This window comes from Drosophila melanogaster, chromosome X (assembly GCF_000001215.4).
Source record: "Drosophila melanogaster chromosome X".
NCBI classification, from domain to species: Eukaryota; Metazoa; Arthropoda; class Insecta; order Diptera; family Drosophilidae; genus Drosophila; species Drosophila melanogaster.
The window spans coordinates 4,267,495-4,293,943 of record NC_004354.4 but is presented as its reverse complement, the minus strand read 5'-3'; the positions used below and the strand labels follow the sequence as shown (position 1 = coordinate 4,293,943).

The 26,449-nt window shown below is 42.1% G+C and overlaps 3 protein-coding genes and 1 long non-coding RNA gene across 4 annotated transcripts, besides 1 other annotated feature; 3 read left to right on the top strand and 1 right to left on the bottom strand.

Moving 5' to 3' along the window:
- Nucleotides 1–4,284: 4,284 nt before the first annotated feature.
- Nucleotides 4,285–9,429: a mobile genetic element.
- A 6,553-nt stretch (nt 9,430–15,982) lies between these two features.
- CG15578 (uncharacterized protein) lies at nt 15,983–16,397 on the top strand. Its single transcript, NM_144257.2, has one exon. The coding sequence runs from the start codon at nt 16,082–16,084 to the stop codon at nt 16,349–16,351; it is 270 nt and encodes an 89-aa protein (NP_652514.1). The 5' UTR covers nt 15,983–16,081; the 3' UTR covers nt 16,352–16,397.
- Nucleotides 16,398–16,943: 546 nt separating this feature from the next.
- Nucleotides 16,944–17,451, top strand: CG15577 (uncharacterized protein). The gene has a single exon (NM_144256.2). It carries the CDS (start codon nt 17,038–17,040, stop codon nt 17,335–17,337), a length of 300 nt encoding a protein of 99 aa, NP_652513.1. The 5' UTR covers nt 16,944–17,037; the 3' UTR covers nt 17,338–17,451.
- A 528-nt stretch (nt 17,452–17,979) lies between these two features.
- Nucleotides 17,980–18,710, top strand: lncRNA:CR45483 (long non-coding RNA:CR45483). The gene has a single exon (NR_123787.1). It is a non-coding gene; the product is annotated as a long non-coding RNA:CR45483 (long non-coding RNA).
- A 4,150-nt stretch (nt 18,711–22,860) lies between these two features.
- CG15572 (uncharacterized protein) lies at nt 22,861–25,243 on the bottom strand. Its single transcript, NM_131930.2, has one exon. The coding sequence runs from the start codon at nt 24,911–24,913 to the stop codon at nt 23,456–23,458; it is 1,458 nt and encodes a 485-aa protein (NP_572158.1). The 5' UTR covers nt 24,914–25,243; the 3' UTR covers nt 22,861–23,455.
- Between the last annotated feature and the right edge of the window lie 1,206 nt (nt 25,244–26,449).

The following is a 26,449-nucleotide window of genomic DNA, read 5'->3' as shown; positions in this document are numbered from 1 at the left end:
ACATTATCAGCACTGCAAAACAGCCCTTAAACGTCGCCGCAAAAATCTGTCATCTTGCTGCCAACTTTATTTGGCTTCTTCTTCTTAGCCAACCGCCCAACTTTTCCTCGTGCAGAATGGAATGATGGGTAGCCGAAAGGAACTACTTAAAATTGTTGCATTATTGTTGGTCTGGCAAATTAGGCAAATTGAGTGGGGACCGCAGGACATTTTGGACAAAATAGAAAATAATTTAGGCCAGACTTAAATTTGATTTCACAAAACGGTTTTTCACCTGATGATCAAAGCGATGACAGAGCGCCATCTGTGGGCCAGAGGCAGCACTAAATACACGTGCGCCATCTTTGCTTTTCTAGGTGAGCGAGTGAGAGGAGAAAGAGGACAAAAGGAAAGTGGAAAAAGAGAAGGATGAAAAGTTCAGTTCACCAGCTTTTTCATTGGAAACAGACGCGTTTTGCTGCCGATCGTCAATTTTTGCAACGCGAGCCAAAAAAAGTTATCCTCGTTAAGTGCGTTAACCACAAAGTCGGGGAATCATAAGAAAATGTGGCAGGTGCTTGCTTATCTTAAGTGTTTCAGTTCAGTCTAAAGCCGCATAATTGTGAAATAGTGAAGGAAGAAGAAGCATTGAGTTGCTTTGTGCGTTTTGTTGTTGCTTTTTTTTCAAGTGGTGAGAATGTGTGAAAGAGAAGAGAGAAAGAGAAAAGTGCGCGTTTTTCAGGTGATCTACGGTACAGATTGTGAAATAAAGCGTGCATTAAAACGGGATCAAGTTCCGTTAGTTTTGCATGTGCTCGCGTCAGCGAAGAGGAAGAAGAAGCATTAAGTTTCGTTTTGTGTTGTTTTTGTTCCTTTTTTTTAGTGATGAAAAAGTGAGAGAGAGAAAGTTTCGATTTTTTTTAAGTGATCTGTGTGCATTAGTCATTCGTATTTAGACGGCATTGCAGCATAGCTGGTAAGAGATTTTTACAGTTATTCCATTTCAAACCGCTTGAAGAGAAAATAATTAATTATTATTAGGTAATTATATATGTACATAATTATGTATATTGTTTTGAGCTTAAGACACCTATTATTTGTTAGTAGTAATAGTTCACTCAACATACATATATTTTCGTAACGATCCTGTAAACTGGCTTAGCCAACGGCCACAAGCGCCGCCCAATATGGCTCATTTATTTTACAGTCGTGGCGGAGCTTAAATGCGAAAACATGGCTTATACGCGGCTTAGCACACCGATAAGCCCTGTCCTCCGGGTAATTGTTTTTATGCCCGCTACCCATTGCAACGCTGCCACACAAATTAGACTATAAATCGGCGCCAAAGTCCACGGACAAGCGGCGAAAATCTCTGCAAATCCTCTCAACACGTCTGCATATGGAATTCGTTTTAATTTAATTAAAAGCCAAAATGCCGGCTAACAATTTTGGCCACTGAAAAGCGGCCGACCACTGTACCATGTACTACTGCCACTCCATATGTACATACCTACACATAAGTACCTACGTATGTGTTCCCTCATATTCGGGCATGAAATATGTATTACCGAATTACGAAAGCAGCGCAGACCAAAACGGCAGCGGAAACCGCGAAAACCGCACGCCGGAAAACTAAACACGGCCCAAACACGAATGAACATGGCCAACACAACGGATAGCGAATGTTGCCAAAGTGAACGTGACAAAAAACGGTTAAATTAAATCGCTTATAGCTGGAAAAAAGCTGGTTCCAGAGCACTGCAAAATGTTATTAGTTTGTTTTTGGCAATTTAAGCTTAAAACAATGTTAACTTGTGCTTTATAATCAGGGGCATTAAGGTAAAACAATAAAGACAATTTTTGCAGCAGTCCTTCTAAATTCCAAGTTAATTGTTTCAGTTGGCTGTTAAGTAGCCAAATTGGCAGCGCGGTTGACGGGGCTTCAGTGGGTTAAGGCTGGTGGTGAAGTGCTCCACCGTCTGGATGTGCCACCTGCTAACTCGTTAGCGCTTAGCCGGCCGAATGATATGGCCAATATCAATATTGACATTAATTTGCGACTCAACTGGGTCGAGCCGGCATTTTTCTCTATGGCCGCAGTGAAAGTGCTGTGAAAAGTTAAAAAAAAAGGACGAGAAAAATCCGGGAAAACGCGGCAAACTCAGGGGAAAAGCAAAAGGCGCTGGCCCATATCGTATATCATTGTGCTACCCGAAAACGGCAGAAAAGAAAATGAAAAATGCCACCGGCTGGGTTGTCAGAATGTTGCCACAGTTGCCACAGTCCACTCTTAACACCCTGTTCACCCATTTCGCCTGCATCAGTTATGCAAGTAAAGAATCATCATAAAGAATCTGTGGTTCGACTTGTTTTTATTCTGTATTATTCTTATTTAAGCTTATTCGAACAAACAAGCTCGACTCTTTATAATAAAACTGCTACGCAAATTGCCTACAATATGATATGATGATATAATTTCCGAATTTTTCCGATTGAAGCGCACAACACGGTAATACCCCGAAATAAATTCGAATTAGGACTTTTCACGCTGGGTAGTCGGGTCAGCAGCCAGGTTATTATCATGTTAGGACTGCAGCCAGCCATAAGTTAGCTGGAAAACCGCAGGCTTCGTCGTCCTGCTCCTGCTTTCAGGTTCCTTTGCTCGTTCGGGCTTTCAGGTTCCCTGCTGGGGAGCAAAGATTTATTTATCTTCTGTGGAGTCGGGCGGACTCCACCCACCTTTTCGCTGGCAAAAGCAGACAATGTGTCATCAGTGGGTCTCTTTTGGCATTTAAATATTTTGCCGCCAAGTCATTAACATTATCAGTGCGGGAAAATGCCCAAAACAAGATGCAGTTTCGCTTGCAGCGAAAAGCCAGGAAAATATTCATAATAGCGGGGTCGGTTCATTAGGGTGTAATTTTGAGACTCGTTTGCATTCTGCGCGCTGGCAGAAAGAAATATGCGATCTGTTAGTTGCCTCCTAATGGCAACTTAATGGCGTCTGTCGAAAAGCGAGTTTCGATTACGCCGCCCTGGCAATCAACGCAATCCGCAATCTCAGCCTATTTGCCGTACCACGGTGCGTATGATTAATCTATGCAAGCAATTATTAAAAGAGTTCTTATGGCTCGAAGCAATCAAGTTGAGCAAGCAGTGTCAATTGAACTTAAACTGCTTAAAAGCAGAACAATCCAATTACACTGCAAATTGTTAAGGCGACACTTTTTTTGCGATGCTGCACTCTCTGTAATTCCACTATTATTTCTCGATGCTCGTCCGTTGGCATAATTAAATTTACCTGCGCTTAGTTTGGCTTTTTGGTGCTGTCCTTGTTGTTTCTGGCTGCCGTTCATGATGTGGCTGTTGTGTCCATGTTACCCCGCTTTTCCCGCTTTCCCACTTTTACCGCTTTGCCATTTTCCTGCAACAATCAAGAAGCAGGTCGCAAAGGAACTTACCCCATTCTGTCCGCCCTCCTGGGGCCGCAAACTTGTGTTCATGTGTTGACAGATTCGTTGACATCTCCCCCCTGCATTTTTGCAACCGCTTCACCACCGCCTCCTGTTCGGTCATCTTCAATTTCCATCGGTTAGTTTAATGAAAATTTCTGACATTTTCACTTGGCTGCAGGAGAGAAGTAGTACATGCGCCTTTGCTTTTTGTTTGGTTTAATGCAGTTCATAGAGGGAATTTTTAATCTCTGCTTAATTGAAACTACATATGTACATCTAAAATGCGTTGGAAAAATAAATTCGCTTGAAATTCCTGCTGTTTTTTCTCGAATGGGATATTTTTTAGTCAATTAATTATGCGGGTCGTGGCCAACGGGTCGTATTAATTAGCATGCCACGCCTAAGCATTAGTCCGCCCTCGATTGTGTGACTTGAAATGTAAATTGAAACTGCTCTGGGCTCAGAACTAATTTAAATGTTCAGCCTATTCAAAAGCCTTTGCTTTTTGTTTGGTTTAATGCAGTTCATAGAGGGAATTTTTAATCTCTGCTTAATTGAAACTACATATGTACATCTAAAATGCGTTGGAAAAATAAATTCGCTTGAAATTCCTGCTGTTTTTTCTCGAATGGGATATTTTTTAGTCAATTAATTATGCGGGTCGTGGCCAACGGGTCGTATTAATTAGCATGCCACGCCTAAGCATTAGTCCGCCCTCGATTGTGTGACTTGAAATGTAAATTGAAACTGCTCTGGGCTCAGAACTAATTTAAATGTTCAGCCTATTAATGAATACTGTATATATAGTAATATTGAATAACAATAATAATAATATTAAGTGATTTGTATCTGTTGGAATATACTATTCAACCTACAAAAATAACGTTAAACAACACTACTTTATATTTGATATGAATGGCCACACCTTTTATGCCATAAAACATATTGTAAGAGAATACCACTCTTTTTATTCCTTCTTTCCTTCTTGTACGTTTTTTGCTGTGAGTAGGTCGTGGTGCTGGTGTTGCAGTTGAAATAACTTAAAATATAAATCATAAAACTCAAACATAAACTTGACTATTTATTTATTTATTAAGAAAGGAAATATAAATTATAAATTACAACAGGTTATGGGCCCAGTCCATGCCTAATAAACAATTAAATTGTGAATTAAAGATTGTGAAAATAAATTGTGAAATAGCATTTTTTTCACATTCTTGTGAAATAGCTTTTTTTTCACATTCTTGTGAAATTATTTCCTTCTCAGAATTTGAGTGAAAAATGGACAAGGCTAAACGTAATATTAAGCCGTTTGATGGCGAGAAGTACGCGATTTGGAAATTTAGAATTAGGGCTCTTTTAGCCGAGCAAGATGTGCTTAAAGTAGTTGATGGTTTAATGCCTAACGAGGTAGATGACTCCTGGAAAAAGGCAGAGCGTTGTGCAAAAAGTACAATAATAGAGTACCTAAGCGACTCGTTTTTAAATTTCGCAACAAGCGACATTACGGCGCGTCAGATTCTTGAGAATTTGGACGCCGTTTATGAACGAAAAAGTTTGGCGTCGCAACTGGCGCTGCGAAAACGTTTGCTTTCTCTGAAGCTATCGAGTGAGATGTCACTATTAAGCCATTTTCATATTTTTGACGAACTTATAAGTGAATTGTTGGCAGCTGGTGCAAAAATAGAAGAGATGGATAAAATTTCTCATCTACTGATCACATTGCCTTCGTGTTACGATGGAATTATTACAGCGATAGAGACATTATCTGAAGAAAATTTGACATTGGCGTTTGTGAAAAATAGATTGCTGGATCAAGAAATTAAAATTAAAAATGACCACAACGATACAAGCAAGAAAGTTATGAACGCGATCGTGCACAACAATAATAACACTTATAAAAATAATTTGTTTAAAAATCGGGTAACTAAACCAAAGAAAATATTCAAGGGAAATTCAAAGTATAAAGTCAAGTGTCACCACTGTGGCAGAGAAGGCCACATTAAAAAAGATTGTTTCCATTATAAAAGAATATTAAATAATAAAAATAAAGAAAATGAAAAACAAGTTCAAACTGCAACATCACACGGCATTGCGTTTATGGTAAAAGAAGTGAATAATACTTCAGTGATGGACAACTGCGGGTTTGTCCTTGATTCTGGTGCTAGTGACCATCTTATAAATGATGAGTCGCTGTATACCGACAGTGTGGAGGTTGTGCCTCCACTTAAGATTGCAGTGGCCAAGCAAGGCGAATTTATTTATGCCACTAAGCGTGGTATTGTCCGACTACGGAATGACCATGAGATTACACTGGAGGATGTACTCTTTTGTAAGGAAGCTGCTGGTAATTTGATGTCCGTAAAGCGTCTCCAAGAGGCAGGAATGTCGATCGAATTTGACAAAAGCGGTGTAACCATTTCGAAAAATGGGTTAATGGTTGTCAAAAATTCAGGTATGTTAAACAATGTACCTGTGATCAATTTTCAAGCATATTCTATAAATGCTAAGCATAAAAATAATTTTCGTTTATGGCATGAGAGGTTTGGCCATATAAGCGATGGCAAATTATTAGAAATAAAACGAAAGAATATGTTTAGTGATCAAAGTCTTCTAAACAACTTAGAGTTATCATGTGAAATTTGTGAACCCTGTTTAAATGGTAAACAGGCAAGACTTCCTTTTAAACAATTGAAAGATAAGACCCATATTAAAAGACCACTTTTTGTAGTACACTCAGATGTCTGTGGGCCTATTACTCCAGTTACTTTAGATGATAAAAATTATTTTGTGATCTTTGTTGATCAGTTTACACATTATTGTGTAACTTATTTAATTAAATATAAATCTGATGTGTTTAGCATGTTTCAAGATTTTGTAGCCAAGAGTGAAGCTCATTTTAATTTAAAGGTTGTGTACTTATACATTGACAATGGTAGAGAATACTTGTCAAATGAGATGAGACAATTTTGTGTTAAGAAAGGAATTTCTTATCACTTAACAGTGCCACATACACCTCAGTTAAATGGTGTTTCTGAGAGAATGATAAGAACCATTACGGAAAAAGCTCGAACCATGGTTAGTGGTGCAAAGCTAGATAAAAGCTTTTGGGGCGAAGCAGTATTAACTGCTACTTATTTAATCAACAGAATTCCTAGTAGAGCACTTGTTGATAGTTCAAAGACCCCATATGAGATGTGGCACAATAAGAAGCCATACTTAAAACATTTGAGAGTGTTTGGTGCAACTGTTTATGTGCATATTAAAAACAAACAAGGAAAGTTTGATGATAAATCATTTAAAAGTATTTTTGTGGGCTATGAACCCAATGGTTTTAAGTTGTGGGATGCTGTAAATGAAAAATTTATTGTCGCAAGAGATGTTGTTGTCGATGAAACCAATATGGTTAATTCTAGAGCTGTTAAATTTGAAACAGTGTTCCTGAAAGATAGTAAGGAAAGTGAAAATAAAAATTTTCCGAATGACAGTAGGAAAATAATACAAACAGAGTTCCCGAATGAGAGTAAGGAATGCGACAACATACAATTCCTGAAAGATAGTAAGGAAAGTGAAAATAAAAATTTTCCGAATGACAGTAGGAAAATAATACAAACAGAATTCCCGAATGAGAGTAAGGAATGCGACAACATACAATTCCTGAAAGATAGTAAGGAAAGTAATAAATATTTTCTGAATGAGAGTAAGAAAAGAAAGCGAGATGATCACCTGAATGAAAGTAAGGGATCAGGCAACCCGAATGAGAGTAGGGAAAGTGAAACAGCAGAGCACTTAAAAGAAATTGGAATTGATAATCCAACTAAAAATGATGGCATAGAAATTATTAATAGAAGAAGTGAGAGATTAAAGACTAAGCCTCAGATATCCTATAATGAAGAGGATAATAGTCTAAATAAAGTTGTTCTAAATGCTCACACTATATTTAACGATGTCCCAAATTCATTTGATGAAATTCAATATAGGGATGATAAATCTTCTTGGGAAGAAGCCATCAATACAGAGTTAAATGCTCATAAAATTAATAATACTTGGACAATTACAAAAAGGCCTGAAAACAAAAATATTGTAGATAGCAGATGGGTATTTTCTGTTAAATATAATGAACTTGGAAATCCAATTAGATACAAAGCTAGATTGGTTGCACGAGGATTCACTCAAAAATACCAAATAGACTATGAAGAGACATTTGCTCCTGTAGCTAGAATTTCAAGTTTCCGATTTATATTGTCATTAGTAATACAGTATAACTTGAAAGTCCATCAAATGGATGTAAAAACAGCTTTCTTAAATGGCACGTTAAAAGAGGAAATTTATATGAGACTTCCTCAAGGTATATCGTGTAATAGTGACAATGTGTGTAAATTGAATAAGGCAATTTACGGACTCAAGCAAGCGGCTAGATGCTGGTTTGAAGTATTTGAGCAAGCATTGAAAGAGTGTGAGTTTGTAAACTCTTCAGTTGATCGCTGTATATATATTTTAGACAAAGGTAACATCAATGAAAACATATATGTATTATTATATGTAGATGATGTGGTTATAGCTACAGGAGATATGACAAGAATGAATAACTTCAAAAGGTATTTAATGGAAAAGTTTAGGATGACTGACCTAAATGAAATAAAACATTTTATTGGAATTAGGATAGAGATGCAGGAAGATAAAATCTATTTAAGCCAATCTGCATATGTTAAAAAATTTTAAGTAAATTTAACATGGAAAATTGTAATGCAGTTAGTACTCCTTTACCTAGTAAAATAAATTATGAATTACTTAATTCAGATGAAGACTGCAATACCCCATGCCGTAGCCTCATAGGATGTTTAATGTACATAATGCTTTGTACACGCCCAGATTTAACTACTGCAGTAAATATCTTGAGCAGATATAGTAGCAAAAATAACTCCGAATTATGGCAGAACTTAAAAAGAGTTCTTAGATATTTGAAGGGCACTATCGATATGAAATTGATTTTTAAAAAGAACTTGGCATTTGAAAATAAAATTATTGGTTATGTGGATTCTGATTGGGCTGGTAGTGAAATTGATAGAAAAAGTACAACAGGGTATTTATTCAAAATGTTTGATTTTAATCTCATTTGTTGGAATACAAAGAGACAGAACTCAGTAGCAGCCTCATCAACTGAAGCTGAGTATATGGCCCTATTTGAAGCCGTGAGAGAAGCTCTATGGCTTAAATTTTTATTAACTAGTATTAACATTAAACTAGAAAACCCCATTAAAATTTACGAAGACAATCAAGGCTGTATTAGCATAGCAAACAATCCCTCATGTCATAAACGAGCTAAACATATTGATATTAAATATCATTTTGCCAGAGAGCAAGTTCAGAATAATGTGATTTGTCTTGAGTATATTCCTACAGAGAATCAACTGGCTGACATATTTACAAAACCGTTGCCTGCTGCGAGATTTGTGGAGTTACGAGACAAATTGGGTTTGCTGCAAGACGACCAATCGAATGCTGAATGAAATTTTTTATATATATTTTTCAAATTTAAATTCCTGTAAACATATTTTGTTACAATGATCTGATCGGGTTTTTCTGGGTTTTCCCCGTATCCTCGCAGCAAATGCTGGATCAGTTAACACTTCCCAGAATGCACACCACCCACATTTGATAGTTACTAATGAATATTATTGTTATGTTTTTAATTATAGACGTTATTTTTGAGGGGGCGTGTTGGAATATACTATTCAACCTACAAAAATAACGTTAAACAACACTACTTTATATTTGATATGAATGGCCACACCTTTTATGCCATAAAACATATTGTAAGAGAATACCACTCTTTTTATTCCTTCTTTCCTTCTTGTACGTTTTTTGCTGTGAGTAGGTCGTGGTGCTGGTGTTGCAGTTGAAATAACTTAAAATATAAATCATAAAACTCAAACATAAACTTGACTATTTATTTATTTATTAAGAAAGGAAATATAAATTATAAATTACAACAGTATCCATAACTGTTGGGCATGTGGTATTACAGATACATACGTATCCTTAAGGATAATATCCATCACCTATATATATTTCTCAAACCCTTTCGGCTGCAAATCCCACAAGCTGCTGTTCACCAAGTGTATCGTTAAACAGATTGGTAAACGACATAATGCCGGAACAAACGGAATGGAACGAGGACGCATAATTGACGGGCACAACTGTGCTGGGTTTATCTGCCCTCTCGCTCGCTCGCTGGGGGCCTGTTGCCCTGTCCCTATCGCACCCCTTGCACTCGCCATTCCATTTGTAATCATTTGGGTGTTAAAAATTTTTGGCGCATTCATTGCTTGTATTCCCACTTGCTTGCTGCCGTCCCCTTTCCTCGTCGCCACATCGCCTGCTCCGTCTCTTTCACTCGCTCGTCAACGGATGGGCTGTTGTTGCTGCTTTTGGTGACGCTGTTGTTTTTTACAGGCTCCATAAATCTTAATTTTAGCGCATGTAAGGACAGGATTTAAACTGGCTAAGGGCGGAAATAGGGTGGTTGGGGCCGCAACGCAATGTCGTCGGCGGAGGGGGTTATGGGGGGTTGGGGTCTGTGTAAAAGTGACGGTGGCAGGCTGTTGGCACATTGCTCGTTTTGAAGTTTTGAGCTGCACTTTTGACGCTACAAGCTGCCTCCCGCCAGCCGGGCACAAAACAGTTGGCCAAAAGGAGGGGCTAGGCACGGAGAAATATAATTTACATTTGCCATAATTAGCCAAATAACGAAGAGGTTACACCTTGAGTCGCCTATGGATTTCCTCAATACCTAAATAAGTTATCGACTAATTGATGTTGCTAAAAGTTTACTTTGATTATATGCAATAATGCAAGTAAGACAGCTTTCTCTGAGTGTATCAGCGCTCGACGGATGAGCTAACTGAAATTTGTCGCAGCAACTGAGGCGAAGGCATCCAAAAATGGCACAAGTTTTGGCGCGTTAAATTTAATGCCTTTGTTTTTGCCACCCCCTCATTTCAGCAACCCCCAGCCCTTCTGCTCCACCCCCTCCCCCTCCCCCCGCTACTCTCCTGCCCGAGCGTGTGGGGTGTTCACAAGATGTGCCAAAAATTTGGTCATACTCAGCTCCGCAAGTCGTAAGAAATGCGCTTTGTTTTTTGGGTCGCCCCATCAGGACAGGATAATGCCCCCTTTCGCCTTTTCCTCGAGCTTGATCACACCCCCGCAATGACATTCCAACCATACACACCCAACCCACCCCCACCACGTCAACTTTTCCCCACTCGATGGCCTCTGGCGTAAGCAAAACGCATTTTGAAAGCTTTTAGCTGTTAATGTGGCATAAATTTGTCTTTGTTGTTGTCTTCTCTAGCACTTTTTTCTTCATTTTGTGGGCGGAAATTGAAATAAAAAGCAACATCGGCTACGAGATCAAAACTTCAAGTGCCAGGGGCTCTGGACACAATCCCCCATTCAGTAGATGCCCTTCAACCACACGGAAAAAATAAGGACATTCGGTGTGCTTCGGTGGGCTGAGAAATAGTGGGTTCGGTGCTAGAAAGTGGGATAAATTAAATGAAGTTGGTAATGTTTACTATATTTCGAAAGCAGCTTAGTTCAGGAAAATCAGCCTGACCTATATTCCTTCACTTTTCAATGTGATAATCCTTATTTTTCTTTCACTGCATGCTAAACTCACTGCACAGCTGTGCGGGCAATTCGAATGTTTGTTGTATATAAATTTATTGATTTGCATTAAAATGAGACAAGCGCTCGTAAAGTGTGTCATTTCGGTCAAAAGCAACAGGGGGCACAGGCAAAAAAAAAGCGATGGGGGCTGTTGACATCGAGCCTGAAACATCACTTACCCTCTCACTGTCTCCAAATTGAGATGGATGACATGTCAATGAACTTGCGATGACTTGCAAGCCGAATTCTGTCATCCGGTTGGCGCAGACAAAAGCCTCGACTAATTTTCCACCGAAACGAATCTCGATTGCAGGCAAATTATAAAGCCGATGGCGGAGAGGATACACCCCATTGTGATGAGTAATGATGGGTACGAGTATATATGTGTCGCAGCGAATTTATTCAAATGTCTTTTTTTTTCCGTTTAAAATGTCTTCGATGTTCCGAAAGGACCTTCAAGTAGGAGAGCGTTTTTAAAGCGGAAGATTTTTGGGTTGAAATACAACATTTTTTATACATATGTAAATATGTATTTGGCTGAGCTGGCTCAAAATGAGCAAATCACTTAGCTATCAATTCGATTCAATTTCCGGGCCAATTGGCAGCATTATTTGAATGCTGTCTGGCTTGACAGATCTGGTAAATTGGCATCCGGTTAAGCGGCCGCTCATTTTTCGACTGCGATAATGTGGCATTTAATTAACACATCGCCTGTCGCTTTTAAGTGCAAGTCGATTATGCTGTCAACAGCTTTGCGGTGGCCAAAAACCAAACAGCAACAGCAAACCCAGCAAAATTGAACGAACAATTTCTGGACCGTGTTGGCTGGGCAAATGAAACTGCCAACAGCTCTTTTCGCTCATTAATTTCTGTTTTTCATCCAGTCAACAATTAACCAATCGTCGATGCTTTCAATGGCCCTCATCAGTGTGGAATGCTCGAGCTTTATTTATTCAATCGGTTGTAAGTTGCAACTTTTCTGACATCTCCAATTTAAAGGATTTTCACTACTTTAACCCCACTCGTCTCGCTTTTTCCGGGTGAATTTGTGTGTGTGGTTGTGTTTGTGCGCTGCACACATTTAATTATAGAATAATCTTTGATTTAATATGAAAATTGCATAAGGGGATGAGGCCCGTTGCTGGGGCTCCCTCGATGGTGTGCTGGCCGCGTTGCAAATTAATTAATTGCCGCCATATGCTAATTAAACACTCTTTTTGCCGAGTAATTTCGCTCATCCCACACGCGGTGCGATACAAAAAGTAATCACATAGATATATGGATGTGCAAACGATATAAAGTTATATTCGAATAAATATTCATATAAATACATATGCACATATGTATGTATGTACATATATGCATACACGGCGATGGCATAACTTTTTTTTTCCATGCATAATGCAAACCCATTCATGCGGCGCGGATTAAAGTGCCAACTCATTAATTTGGAATTCCACAGTAATTATATGACCAAACAGTGGCCACCAATCCACCTAATTCCGACATAGAATTCCCTTTCTGTTGGCCTTTCATCTGGGCTTTAAAGCAATAAATATTTCCGGGATAAGCTTGAACGCCTGCAGATCGTATCTATGTATGATATGGTCCTTCTCTTATAAAATATAAAAAAAAACGCATTGGCAAGATAATTTGTGAGCTGTGAAACTTAAATTCCTTCACGCAGCTGCAACTGCTTGGCATTTACCTCTTTTCCATTTATCCTCTGGCGACCTCGAAATGTTGCTCAACATTTCGGAGTGGTCAACATGTTGCTGGCCGAATGCGCATGTCCTGGAACTCACAACACACACGTGCAACATGTTGCCGGACTCTCATTTCGGCGGAATTATATTCGAAGCGCCGTCGCTTGTTTTGATTTGCGTCGCTTGTTTATGTTTTGCCCATCCTGACAGGTGGTTGTCCCATGTGCGTGTGTGTGTGAGCGCCGTGCATGTGTGTGAGTGAGTGGCGCTATATTTATGCATGGCAATTGCTCAATGTCGACCGTTGTCTGGCTCTCAAACCCCAACGAATCTAACCCCAGTTCCTAGTTTTACACGGAAAAGAAATGCATTGTCGTGAAATATTCACAATAAGACCAAAATTTCATTATATATATTTGGTCCCTGCTTGCGAACTGATCAAAATAAAAATATTTATGTACTATAAACATACAAATATTACATATATTAAGTAGTTAATAAGTACGTAAGTAGTTTAGCAAATATTTGGCAATTTTCCGCACTTTTCCCAGTGCATATCCCATTCAACAGTGGCTGTCGTATCTGCCAGCTTAATCCCATCGCGAGTCCGCTCTCGCTGGCATTCTTGCATTCCCGTCAAGCGTCAATTTATCATTCCTGGCTGGCATTTATGTGTTTGAGCTGGTTTTGGAGCTGTTACCTTAGCCCTCTTATAATTGTTTCTCTGTTTCCGTCCCTGTTCCCGAAATGAACGCGGCATATTCAATTCGTGGAAAACATCGCAGGATGTCCGGGAACCTGGGGACCTCCCGTGGGGAATCCGAAACTGTTGTATCTTTCACATTGTTTACCTGCGTCCTATTACTCTTTTTTTTCCCGACTTTTTTCGCACAAACTTTGCACATTCTCCACCTGTCGCTGTCACTTTCAACGGGGCTATTGCATTGGCCGAGTGCCAGTTGTCCAAGTTCGTTGTGCCCGATTCGGAGGACCAAATCGGATCGGATCGGATCGGTGGAACTGTAGCGACTGGCGACTGGCCGGCTGCCATATGGAAGAGAGCACTATGCGAGTCCTGCGGCGATGCAGCATAATTCGCCCCATGCAGTTACGTATAAGCCGCTTAAGGACGGTGGAGCCTTTTCGTCTTCAACTCCTGAACTCCTCAACACCGACCCCACCTCAACACCAACCCGTGCGATGCGGCAGTGTTGCTACCATAAATCACTTTTCCATTTGCTATCCCACGCTTTTGCATAGATGCCAAAAGTACAGTTGTGCTCGCGCGAAAAAGTTGCAAAGTAGATTTGTAATTGCAGCGTAGGGGTTTAAAAAAGAGGTGTGTTTAAGCTCTTATGTGCTGATTACCAAATGTGAATCATACAGCCATTTATAGAGACTAGATATAAATCGTAGCTTATAATGACATACATATTATGATTTTTTATTAATACAAAGTTACTAATTTTAGATATCTGTACTTAAAAAGAGTTTATTCTATTCGGTTGTTTTGGATTAAGACTTGGGGCTTTTTTTCGCTCAATTGCTTTCACTGAAATGGGAGCCCTTTGTCTGCGATTTTTCTCATGCATCCTGTAGCCCGAATCCTTTATCCTTCAGTCGAGCTCTAGTCCTAGTCCTAGACCTAGACCTGGGGTCCAAAACAAAGCTAAGTCGCACACAAAGCCAATTGGCCGGCTTCTAACTCACTCTTTCTATTTTCCCCGCCGGTTGTTGGGTAAAAGATGTTAGCTAAAAGGGAACAAAACGAAGCCACGCACTTGTAGTTACAAAGCGGATACTCATTTAAGTTGATTCACCGCACCAACAACTGTACAAAGGACGCGAGGACGCGACGTCAGCCAATGACACTTTATGACAATTGCACTTGGCGGCTGCTCCTGATGAAGGGGGCCCAGAGCAATACTGGGCGGTATATATACATATGTATGTGTATATATCCCGGACGGAGGTCCTGCAAAACAGGGTCGGCTTTCTCCTGGGCCAGCCGAACAAGCGAACAAAGCAGCCAACGAGGACACAACAAGAACAAACAAGTGAAAATCATTCAGGGAAAACTGCCGTCTACCAACTCCATCTCGAAAGGAAATCCGCGTACGCTGGGGAGCGCAGAGAACTCTACGCCAAATAAAACAAATAAGAAAGTTATCGTATTGATGTTTGGACTAAACGATACCTAGTGCTTGGAACGAAGAGTTTCGGCTAAATTAGTTATACAGTAAAACATCTCAGCAAATATGCTGTGTACGATTTTGTCACAAACTTAAAACTGTTATGATTACCGGCGGCTTCTTTTCGCTCAATACTGCCCTTTATATTTTACTGTATAGCAACCAATAACTCAAATTACACCGATCCCCCTTCAATGCACTCCTGAGCTGCACAGATGCTACGTAAAAGCACAAAAACAAAAAGTAATCGTAAACAAAATGCCGGAAAAGGCAAAAAACATGGCGACAAAGACGGTGGCGACTATGGCGATGACTATGACTCCAAACCACGTGCTCCATATGCTGAACATGAGGCGAATGCGAATGCGAATGCGAAGGGGATCCTGGGTATACATACATATATGTATATATGGCCGAGATCGTGGGCACGAGTGGTGGAGATGCGGAGATGTGGAGATGAGAGCGGCCCGACGTCGCCGTGATAATGACTTTTTGTCTCTGCTCGAATGTCACTTGATGTTTGTGGGCCCTTCGCTTCCTGGCTACACTCGGAAAATTGTTGCACCCAAAGATGCAATAGAAATATACATGTATTTTTGCAACGCAAAATCTAAAAGTTACAAAATAAGAGGCGCACTTTAACTTGCAAATCAAGATACTTTAGTGGGTATTTTAATTTATTGAAGACACTATCAACTCGATCAGCCTTTCTTTAGTTGCTGTGTTTCCTGCTCTTTGTTGCTTTTCTGGCTGTTGCCTTTGTTGTTGCAGTTTTCGTTTTTATGCCTCGAGGTCATTCAAGTTCAACCCGCCACAGTCGCCATCTGATTAATTGGCCATGCTGTTGAAGCACACCGGCAAGAAGGCCAAAAAGCAAGGATCGAAGCAGGCTGAAAATTCATGTAGTTGGCATTGCCTTTTACTGTCACAAATAGCTGGGACTTTCGTTCCCCTACCTAGCTAATAACGATATAGGCCAGCCGTTGAGTCAGTAACAAAATTTTTCTATACTTTTACATTTGGTTTCCCAAAAAAAAAAAAAAAATCACAAAAAAAAACGACAAAAAAATTAAACATGGCCGACATCTTCACGACACTGCCGAAACGTCGGTTGGTACCCAACCTACTTAAGTCCATTATAATGGTCCTGGAGCATACTAGCCGACCCATGACTGACACAGAGCTGAACATCTTCCTGGGCAGCCAGTACCAACGTAACGATCCGGAATTCTTTGCCCAAGTGCAAATCAATCTGCACGATGGCATCGAAAGCGCCATTCTGAGGCGCCAGGGAAACCAGATTTCGCTGCTCGCTTGGATCCTCACCAAACCGATGAACCTTTGAAAACCGCCAAACCCACACTTCAGATAAGAAGAATAATCCTTAACAGAACAGTGTATCCTTTTGTTTTATTTGGTTATTATTTGGTAGGGAAGTTAACAAATTATCATGTTCCATGGGGCTTTTTGTACTGTGCAACGGCGGCTAAAGCGTTTGGACACATATATACATCTCGGTCTTAAAGTATGCACTTTAATTATATACGTAAAGAGGGCCTTGCCAATTGTTGAACATCCGGGTAATCGACGCAGTAGCAGCTGTAACAGGGTCGCAATCCGTATCCTGCAAAGTCAGATATTAGTCGAAACTGTGCTTTACCAACGTTAAACGTTACATTTGGCACCGAATCCCACGCCCGATTGGCCTTCTGGTGGCAGACGCGTTTTGTGGCAAATATTTGTGAATGTTTGCATTGAATCGCCAAATATGCAATTATATCATAAATTAAGCGGTGAAAATCAAACATTCTACGGAGTGATGATAATGTGAAAATTTCGAGGATCGAAGCAGTCAGGAAATTCATGTAGTTGGCTTGCCTTTTTGCTGTCACACGTATCTGGGGCTTTCGTTCCCGAGCTCATAACGACTCAGGCTGCCCGGCGAGTCGGTCGCAAAATTTGTCTACACATTTGGTTTCCAAAAAAGGAATATAAAAAAGTCAACAAAAAAATGTAAAAAATTTTACTACCATGCCCGTCACCTACAGGACTCGCACACTGCCGCAACAGCGGAAGTTGGTCCCCAACCTACTGAGGTCCATACTACGCGTCCTGGAGGAGACGCGCCGACCCATGAGTGACAAAGAGTTGAACTTCGTCCTGGGCGTCCAGTACCGACGCAACGATCCGGAGTTCTATCGCCAAGTGCAAGTCAACCTGCGCGATGGCGTCGAATACGGCATTCTGAAACGCCAGGGAAACCAGTTTTCGCTGCGATCCCGACGCCTTGGTGAACTGATGTCTACTCTTGGATCCTCGCCAAACCGCTAAACTTTGGGAAACCGCCAAGCCTACAGATATTAAGAATACCCCGAAACAGAGCGTACACGAACAGAATATAACAAAAGCTCCTGGAAATTAATTAGAGTCCTTAACAGAATAGAGAATCCTGTTGTTTTATTTGGTCGGGAAGTTAACAAATTATCATGTCCCATGGGTCTTTTTGTTCTGATTTAATTGCCTTAATGTGCAGGTGCACCAATAATTCACATTTGGCACCGAATTATTCACGCCCGATTGGCCCTCTGGTGGCAGACGCGTTCTGTGGCAAATATTTGTGGTTATCTAAATGAAATGCGTGGCATTGCAGGCCAACCACAGAGGGGTGCATATTTGCATTGCACCGCCAAATATGCAATTAAATCATAAATTAAGCGGTGAAAATCAAACATTCTACGGTGCGATGGTAATGTGAAAATTTGAAGTTGATCACCGTGTGGGTGGTGGTGGGGTAGGGGGTTGTGTGCTGCCAACTTTTCACAAGCTCACTTTTCCCCTGTGCCCGATTCTCTTCGGTCCCCTATGCAAAGTGACGATATGAAGTTAAAACCAAATGAACTTGCCGCGAAATGGATGTTTTAAAGCGGAACCAATCTAGTACGATTTATGAAAGCAATCAAGGTACATCTTTTTCAAATGAAATTTGTATAGCCAAAAGAACATCCACTAGTAGTAAGTGAAGATATAAGCCAAGTCTATTGGAGTTCCATTGGAATAATAGATTGTGGGGGACATCTTGATGTTGCAATCGCTGTCCGTTATTATTTTAGCCGCTCGTGTAATTGCAAACGGAAGCGGAAATGTTCGTCAGCTATAAATTTGCTCAGCTCTAAAACCAAGCATATTCAAAAACAATACAAAAACAAGAGGAAAACCGCAGACAGAGATAGCTGGGCATCCTGAAACGGTAGATAAATTATGCATTAAAGGCCATTCCGTTGATGATTTATGCAGGAGCCCAGAAACCAGTGGCAACAAAATAAAAAAAAAAATATTTATATAAGAAAAGCAGGTCTGCAGTTAATAAACACCGACAATGGTGACCATGGCGAACATGAGGAAAAACAACAAGCGGACTAACAGTTGCAACTTGAAGCTGTTGCAAGTAGCAAGTTCAAGGGGCAGGGGTCACCTAAGGCTGAATGGAGTTCAAAAGCTTCAGACTTGGACTTGGACCCTTTAACCTGGGACCCACAAGCCAGGAAAAGGAGCCAACACCCGACACTTGTAAATTTCTTATGAGCACCAATGCAAAAAAAAAATAACGCAATAGTATGAAAGGATTCTCTTTGAAGTCTGACTATAGGTAGTTTGAAAAATATCGAAAGAGAAATAATACAGCTAACTTTTTATTAAACACTTTCAATGAAGTTAAATTCATTGTGTTTTTACCATCAAATTGAAAGGTAATAAACAATGCTTGAATAAACCTATACCATTTCTTAGGGTATATAAAAAGGCGACCACAAACACGTGAAAAAGAGTTGCCCGGCTGTTGCAAGTTGGCTAAGTGCTTTTGTTGTTGCTGCTGGCTGGCACGCACAATTAAATCAAATTACCTCGAGTGCACTTGGCGCTTTTTCACAGTCAGAGTTGGAGTCCCAGGATTTGGCTCGGGATCTGGCTGGGCATCGGGTTCTGGGCCCAGCAATTAAGCTTGTGTCGAGTGTCAGACTTTGTTTGGGTCTTGTTCACTCCACTCCACTCCACTCCGTTCCCAAGTCCCTCCATGTAAACTTCCTCCAAAAGGATGGCAGTATGTGAATCGTTTCCGGCTTCGGTCACTGAACTCGCCAGGCGATTTCCCAATGATAACGAATATTTGACCATCTACTAATCTAATCCAGTTGATATTTTGCACAACCGCTTTGTAGCTGCTGCTAGGTAACAAAGTTAACCGCACGACACGGGGAGTTTTGCGGATTATTCGATTAGGAACCCGCATATGCCCCGAAAATCAGATTGAAATTGCATCGGTTTGGCGAGGGGTTTAATTGAAATCGCAGTTCAGCCGGGCGGACAATGCGGCAGCGGAAACAGGAGCGCCAAGAAGAAAAAAATGGGGAAAATGCGCAAAAAACAGGAACTCGAATCGGAGCACACGCTGGGGAATCGAGTTGACATATTCATATGGGGGCCGCAGGACCAACTCTCCACCTCCTACTCCATCCCCCCGAAAGGACAAAAGGCGAACAATATGTGACGCTGATGACAGAGTGACAGGGCAAAGGAAAAGAACAGCAACAGCAGAAGCAGGGGCTGGATGGTAGGAAGCAGCGATGAAAGAAGCATTACGGCAGCTGAATATGCTCCCCCGAATCCCCGGGGACACCACTACGACACCAGGGGTGAGGAATTCGGAGGACAGGACCCGGACACGGACACTCACTTGGAGTTCAGGACTCGAAACTCAGGACTACGCTGCACACCTAGAAAAAATGTGGTGTTTAATGAAAAATAAACGTTCAAAATAAACTAATTGTTGTATTTTTAAAAATTGAATTAAAGGAAAATCCCATGTATAAAATCTGATACCGAAGTAGTTTAATCGATTGGAAAGATTTTTCCCTCTGTACTATCCTAATGCCAGCATGCGGCTATGAAAACCTCAAAATGTGAAAACCGAAATTAAATTTACATCAAAAAGGAACGAAAAGGCCAACGGGGCAGCAGCAACATGTGAGGGTGGTGCATTGCAGGGGGGTGTGGATGTGGATGTGTGGCCATTGTAATTTTATTAGGTGAGAAATGTGCGAGGGCGGGTGTCGGGGCATTACTGCAAGGCAAATAAATAAGCAAAATATGGTCAGGCGCCACTAGCTCGCTGCGTATGCGTTTCCGTTTTCCTTTTCCGGGACTACAACCCCACGCCATTCCATTTCATTCCACTCCGTTCCGTTCCATTTTATTTCGTTTCAGTCCACCCTGGGGCGCCACATTAAATTAGTTCTGACACGTAAATGCGTTTAGCAGCGCAGAGTTTTTGTGTGTGCCCCTGCTGGATGTCTGCCCTCGTTTCTGTCTTGACTTGGGCCACATCTATTACGCCCGCTCCCCAAAAACTTAACGGGGGTAGGCATTCCTGGCATTTTGTAGCATAATTTCAGGCTGTCACTCCACGCTCCACTGAAATATGCGAATAAATTACACAAACACCAGGCAGCGGCCGACGAATGCACACAATTTATGGCCCGACACAAACCAAAGTATGTGCAATTAACCTGAAATTAAATGATTGTTATTATTGCCGATTGTATAGGTATTTAACTGTGTGCGGCGGTGAGGTTAATTCGCTAATTGGGTGGTCAATCCGCAGGAAGGAAGTGGTGCTGGTTTAATTTTCGGCGGTAACATTCCATTTAGGAATGATGAAAATTCCACCTTATGGCTTTGTTTAATTAGTTACTACAGCTGGCAGTTGCTTTTTGAATTTATTTGTTCCTGTTTTTAATGTTGCCTTTATATCTTTGCTAAATGATCTGTACTTTATTGTGCCGTTATTTTTATGTTTTTATACTTGCTACACTTTGAATCTTACTTGACTAGTTTAATGCAGTCTAGAGCCTTTAGTTACGCACTGTCTTTGAGCGCGATTACATGGCAGAAAAGCAGGAATTTGAGGTAGCATTGTTCTTTCTGCAGATGCGTTGAGTCCGTGTACTCTCTGTGTTCCAAAATTGCAGTCAGGAGCTGCATCATCGGCTAATCTGCCCTGCGTGTGCGTGGATTCCAGTTCAGTTTCAGCATTCCGTTGACACGCAACATTAAGGGCAGCTCAGTCCAGCTCAAGTGCCGAAGGATCAAGCTGGCTGTGAACTATTTAACATTTAAACTCAACTCCGTTCGCACACATGCCTCGCCGCTTGGTTCACGCTTCTCTTCATGCAATGTCATGACAAATGACACTCAGCTCATCCTAGGAGCAGCAATGAAACTTGCTGAATTGAAGCTCTTCTCCTACACAGTGAACAACAAGCAGTTCATTAACATACTATAGGGACTCTTAGTGTTAGCTTCAGAGCATTGGGGAAAATTATTAAGATACAACAGATATAAGAGTTACTGAATAATGTGTAATAGGAAATACGAAATCAGTATTCTAAAGACTTTTCCCTCAGTGCACATTTACAACAGGGCATAAGGACAATGGACACCGGGATTCCTGAGCCCGGCGTTGGGAAGAAATATTTATGAATCACACGAGCTCAGTAAATCATCTCCCTGCTGGGCGCGTTAAGTTCCTGGCTCCCCGTTTTCCTGTCATCTGTCTGCTCCTCCAGTTGGAAAAAGAGTCAACAAGTTCGGTTCGGTGGCAATGGCGTTGAAGCAACAAACTTTGGACAGGACCCTGGCATATCGAAGTGCTGATCCCTGACTGGCGGCAACAAAATACAATTATGACAGGGCCCGGAGTTGCAGCATGCAAATAAGTTGATGACCATATACACAGACAAAGCTGGCAAGGATGGTTTGAGGTTGACGCCAGAGCAGGCTCCTCGGTGCTCCAGTTCCAGTTCTACTTTCATTCCGGTCGAGGCCAGCTGCGTGGCAGAGTCGTTGACTTTCCTCTCCTCTCGACTCGAGGGAATTGCCCATTTGGCTATTTTTTAGCCAAATTGTAGATACTTTACAAGCTGCTCACCTCAAAATCTGTCACATATTGCTCTCTTACATTTAAATGGCAAACATTACATTCACAAATTTAAAATTTAAATATCGGGGTCCATTTTTTTTAATTCTTTCGGTTGCTTTTTGCTATCTATGGTTGGCAGCACAGAGCCGCTTCTCTTCTCGAGAAGGAGGCAGTTCAGGACTCAAAGGAGCAGTGCGTCGCCATGCTGATTACCAGGCCATACCCCCGGGCCACTCTGTCCACTGTTTACCCATTTCATCAGCAGCAACAGTAAGGCAAAGGCAAAAGCAACAACCAGAGCAACAGCACAGCATCACATTCATGCCCCAATGCAACCACCCACTCCTTCCCGCCCGTCGCTTGCTTGGCGCCACTTTGTCGCGACGCTTTTTATAATTGAAGCAAATTGTTAGTTGAGTTGGCATTCACTCGTCGTCCTCCTCCTCGTCCTTACCACCCTCCGCCCACAGCCTCTCATCCTTGCCGTGGCTGCTGCTTTTGTTATTGTTATTGTCCTTGCATACTGGGAGATGGCATCCTCTATCTATCCACCATCAACCATCTCCGTCCTCCTTGTTGGCCTCGCATTGTCGCATTCCAATTACAAAACAATCATGATGAGCTCCTAGATACTCGCCACTCTGCACACAATAGCTAGTTAACTGTACAGATCGGAACAACCGCCGACCGTCTAAATGACTGCCTGACTGGAATGCCTGACTGACTGAGAGATGGATGGACGACTGACTAAATTGATAAACACAAAGTTGAATGCAAAAAAAAAAAAAAAATACTAATGGCCATAGCAGAATTTCAATGAGCAGTAGCAGGCCAATGAAATACAAAATGAATGGTTGAAATTATATATGAATTGTTGATTTATAACTGCGTAGGTCTTACGTAATCATACCAATTAGCGGAAGCCATTTATTAACCCCACATCTCCATCCATTAATAAGTTTGATGAATTTACCCGAATAGCTTGCAATAATAAAGCGCTTAACCAGAAAAACGTGATTGTTTTAACGCTGAAGGGAACATCAGGCAACGAAATATCCTCTGGAGGCAGCATATCGACTAAACCGTCCCCATTGGACTTGTATACAATGTATACTTTTGTCATCGTGAATTCTTCTTCTGCTCGTCGATCGCGGATCGAAGATTGCGTGCCTTTAAGCACAGGCCACGCATCGAGGATCACACGGACCGCTGTTTCGCAGACGTAGGTCACGTACAGTAAAACCAAATTGCGGGGCTCGTCGGCGGCACAGAACTCGGGGCTCTGGGTTGTGCAACGCACAGGACTACATGCTCACAGCCTCGAGTGCTGTGCAAGCTTAATTATAAAATGTATGAAGCAGAAGGATATGAAATGTGATGATAAAGATGCAGGATGCAGAATGTGGATTGCGGGATGCGGGATGATGCGTGTAGATGCCAGGTTGTGAACGTAGTTGAGGATTGGTTTTGCGTACATTAACGCCTGCGCCAGGACAACGGCTCCTTCTCCAGCTCCTTGGCCCGAAGAGCATCCGCGATGTTGCGTCGCATGATCTCAGCCTGTTCCACTTCGGGGAGCAGGGAATAGCGATTGCCCTCCTTCTTCAAATAGCCATTGTTAACGGCGGCGTGCAATGTGTGCGGTACATGGCGCTTCAGTTCCACCTCCGCTCGATGGAGTCTCTTGGATAGGCAGCTTATGATCTCCGGATAGCTCACCGATCGCTTCAGTTCCGTCACCAGTGACATGACGGCGCTGAACAAGTCCGGAAGCGGTTGTTTGCGCCAGCGGCCACTTGGTTTATGGCCCGACCTTTGCATTGGATGAAAACCATGGGCTAAGAACTCGTGGCTCATCAGTGGCGAGTTCGGCAGTAGAGGCTGTGAAATGTCCGACATCAGGTGTTGCGATACCCCCGGTAGTGGTGGCCGTACTACAATCGGACGTAGTCGTTGCAAAACCACCGGCGAAGCCAACGAGCAAATGCACATCAAAGATGGCTTGAATACAGCAGCCTGGGCATTGAGGCGATAGTCCCCAGTGCCCTGTGAGGTGGCACTGGAACTCGGTTGGGGCACGAATGATCCGTCATGAAGGGGTTCTACTTTGGCTGGCATCGTGTAAACAGTGGCATTGACATTTAGCTTGGAGTTGGCCGCCTTAATCAACATGGAAGAAGACGGTTCCTGTTTCTGGAAAACGTCCTCGTTATCCTTCTTATCCTCCGTATCCTCTTTAAACTCCTCCTCCTCCTCCTCCTTCGCTTTAAGCTCCTCCTTATCCTTCTCCCCCTTGTCCGTCTTCGGCGATGAAGACTTGGTATGCGTTAGGGAATCCCCCTTATTCATATTGCTCTCTGTTTGATGGCTGCACATTCCAGTACAACTCTTGACATTCGGTGAATCGCCATTATCCTGGGCAGGGTCATGGGCGTAGTGGACTTGGCTTTGGTCCCGCTTTGGGTCACCAAGTCCAATCCCAGATCCATGTCCTTGCCCCTGATCGCTGCACGTGTTGGTGCTGCTGGTCCTGCTAGCACTGCTGGTACGGCTGGTACTATTGGTAATACTGCCCTCCGGATTCATGTCCAGATTAACTCCCAGATTCACATCCACATCAAGGCCCAGACCCAACTCCATCTCCGTCTCCATCTTATGGTCCAGATCCAAATTTAGGTTCATCCCCGAAGAGATCTTATGTTGTATATGCTGGTGTAGCTGACTCAATTGATTCAATTGGTTTAACTGATGGAACTGATTCAAGTGGCTCAACTGATTGAGCTGGTTCAGTTGGTGATTCAGGTGATGTTGATGCTGAAGGTGATGCTGTGTCTCACCAAGTGATCCAGCCAACTTTTGGCCCATAATCATGCTGTGCCGTGCAGCCAATACTTCCTGGGGCAGATCGCCGAGTTTTAAATGCAAATCCTCCATTGCTCGTCCTCTGTCACAATAGATATTCCCAAAGGCGTGGTATGCTGGTTACAGGACAGTGCTTGCTAATTCGGCTAGTGGACTGATGTATTTGATGGTTGATGATTATTCTCGGTATTATATTTAGAATTTTTGTTGAGCTGCTTCGTTGGACTTTTCTGCGGTTATCTTATTACGGTCTGGAGGAAAACCGGAGAACGGGCAGTCGTCTACACACTTGGGACCAATAATCCAACAGAAGAACACGATACAGATACGATAATTTACAACAGTTTTTAGTATGTTGCCGAAAGATAAATTTTGCCGATCGAATGGAGGGTGTATGTGTTATGTATACCTAGAAAAGGCCCTACGTCAAGTAACGTAGACGGTAAAATCGCTGCCTACTGTGCTTGCTAATGAATTTATTTGTTAATATTACTTTCTAAAAAATATGTTGTACTACTTCTGTTCCCAAACAAAGGAAAGGCCTTAGCCTAAGCGTGTGCAGTACATAAATAATGGAATAAACGGAAAACCTCAACAACATAACAATTTTTGGGTTCCAGTTTTTCGCTTGGGTCGCTTTCGACCCAAAAAGGACGACTTTTCCGCAGGCCAAAACAAGCCGAATCCGTTTATCCAAAGGAGCAACATGTAAAACAATATGCCACCGAGGGCCCAAAAGTTATGCGTTAAGCAAACGAATAAGGGGAGCGCCCCGGGCCTGTTTTTAGACATTGTGATGAGGTGCGAAAATCACAAGAATTGGATTTTGTTCTTGAATTATGGCCAATCTTGCTCAAGGGTTGCTCTTTCCCATTTTGGGGCTCTGGCAATTGGATTGCACTAATTTCGTGTGTTTTTGGGTGCTCTTAAAAAGGCTCAAAGCGGATAATCCGACATTAGTGAGCGACCCTCAAAGAAAACGCAGTTGGCATGGTTGGGTGTTAATGTGCCGCGTCACTTCTCCATTTTGACTCGACTCCGCAGTGTTGGGTAATTTCACAATTTTCAAATTACGCACCACAAAATCTAATTTAGCTGAGTAAAGCCAGTTGACTGGACTAAACACTGGGTCCAGAGTGCGCAGTATTCTGCACACACACACACACACACACAAGATACTAAATGAGTTGCCCTAGTGATTGGTGGGGGGGGGGGGGGGGGTTTGGTTGGCTGTGGAGAAAGAGTTGGTGGTGCTGCATCATTGTAATGTGCTCGCCTCACGCTCGCTTGCCCCGTTCAACGGGCGTGAAAACAACGTAGTCGGTGCTAGGTACCTAGGACCTCTTGAAGCTCCGAGCTCCCAAAGACCAAACAGGTATTATCACAAATGAGGAGGGGGGGAGGGGGGATGTGTGTGTGGGACGGAGACGTAAGGCCAAGGACATAAGCGTGACTAAACCCCAAGCGCAGTGACTTCCGCCTCCCTCGAGGGTGTGGAATTAATGGGGATGGCACGGACCATGGCCGCATTCTGTTTGGACCCTTTAAATGCTAGTCGGTGTCGCAACAATCAGTGAACTCAAACAGTTGCCCGCACACAATCGCTTA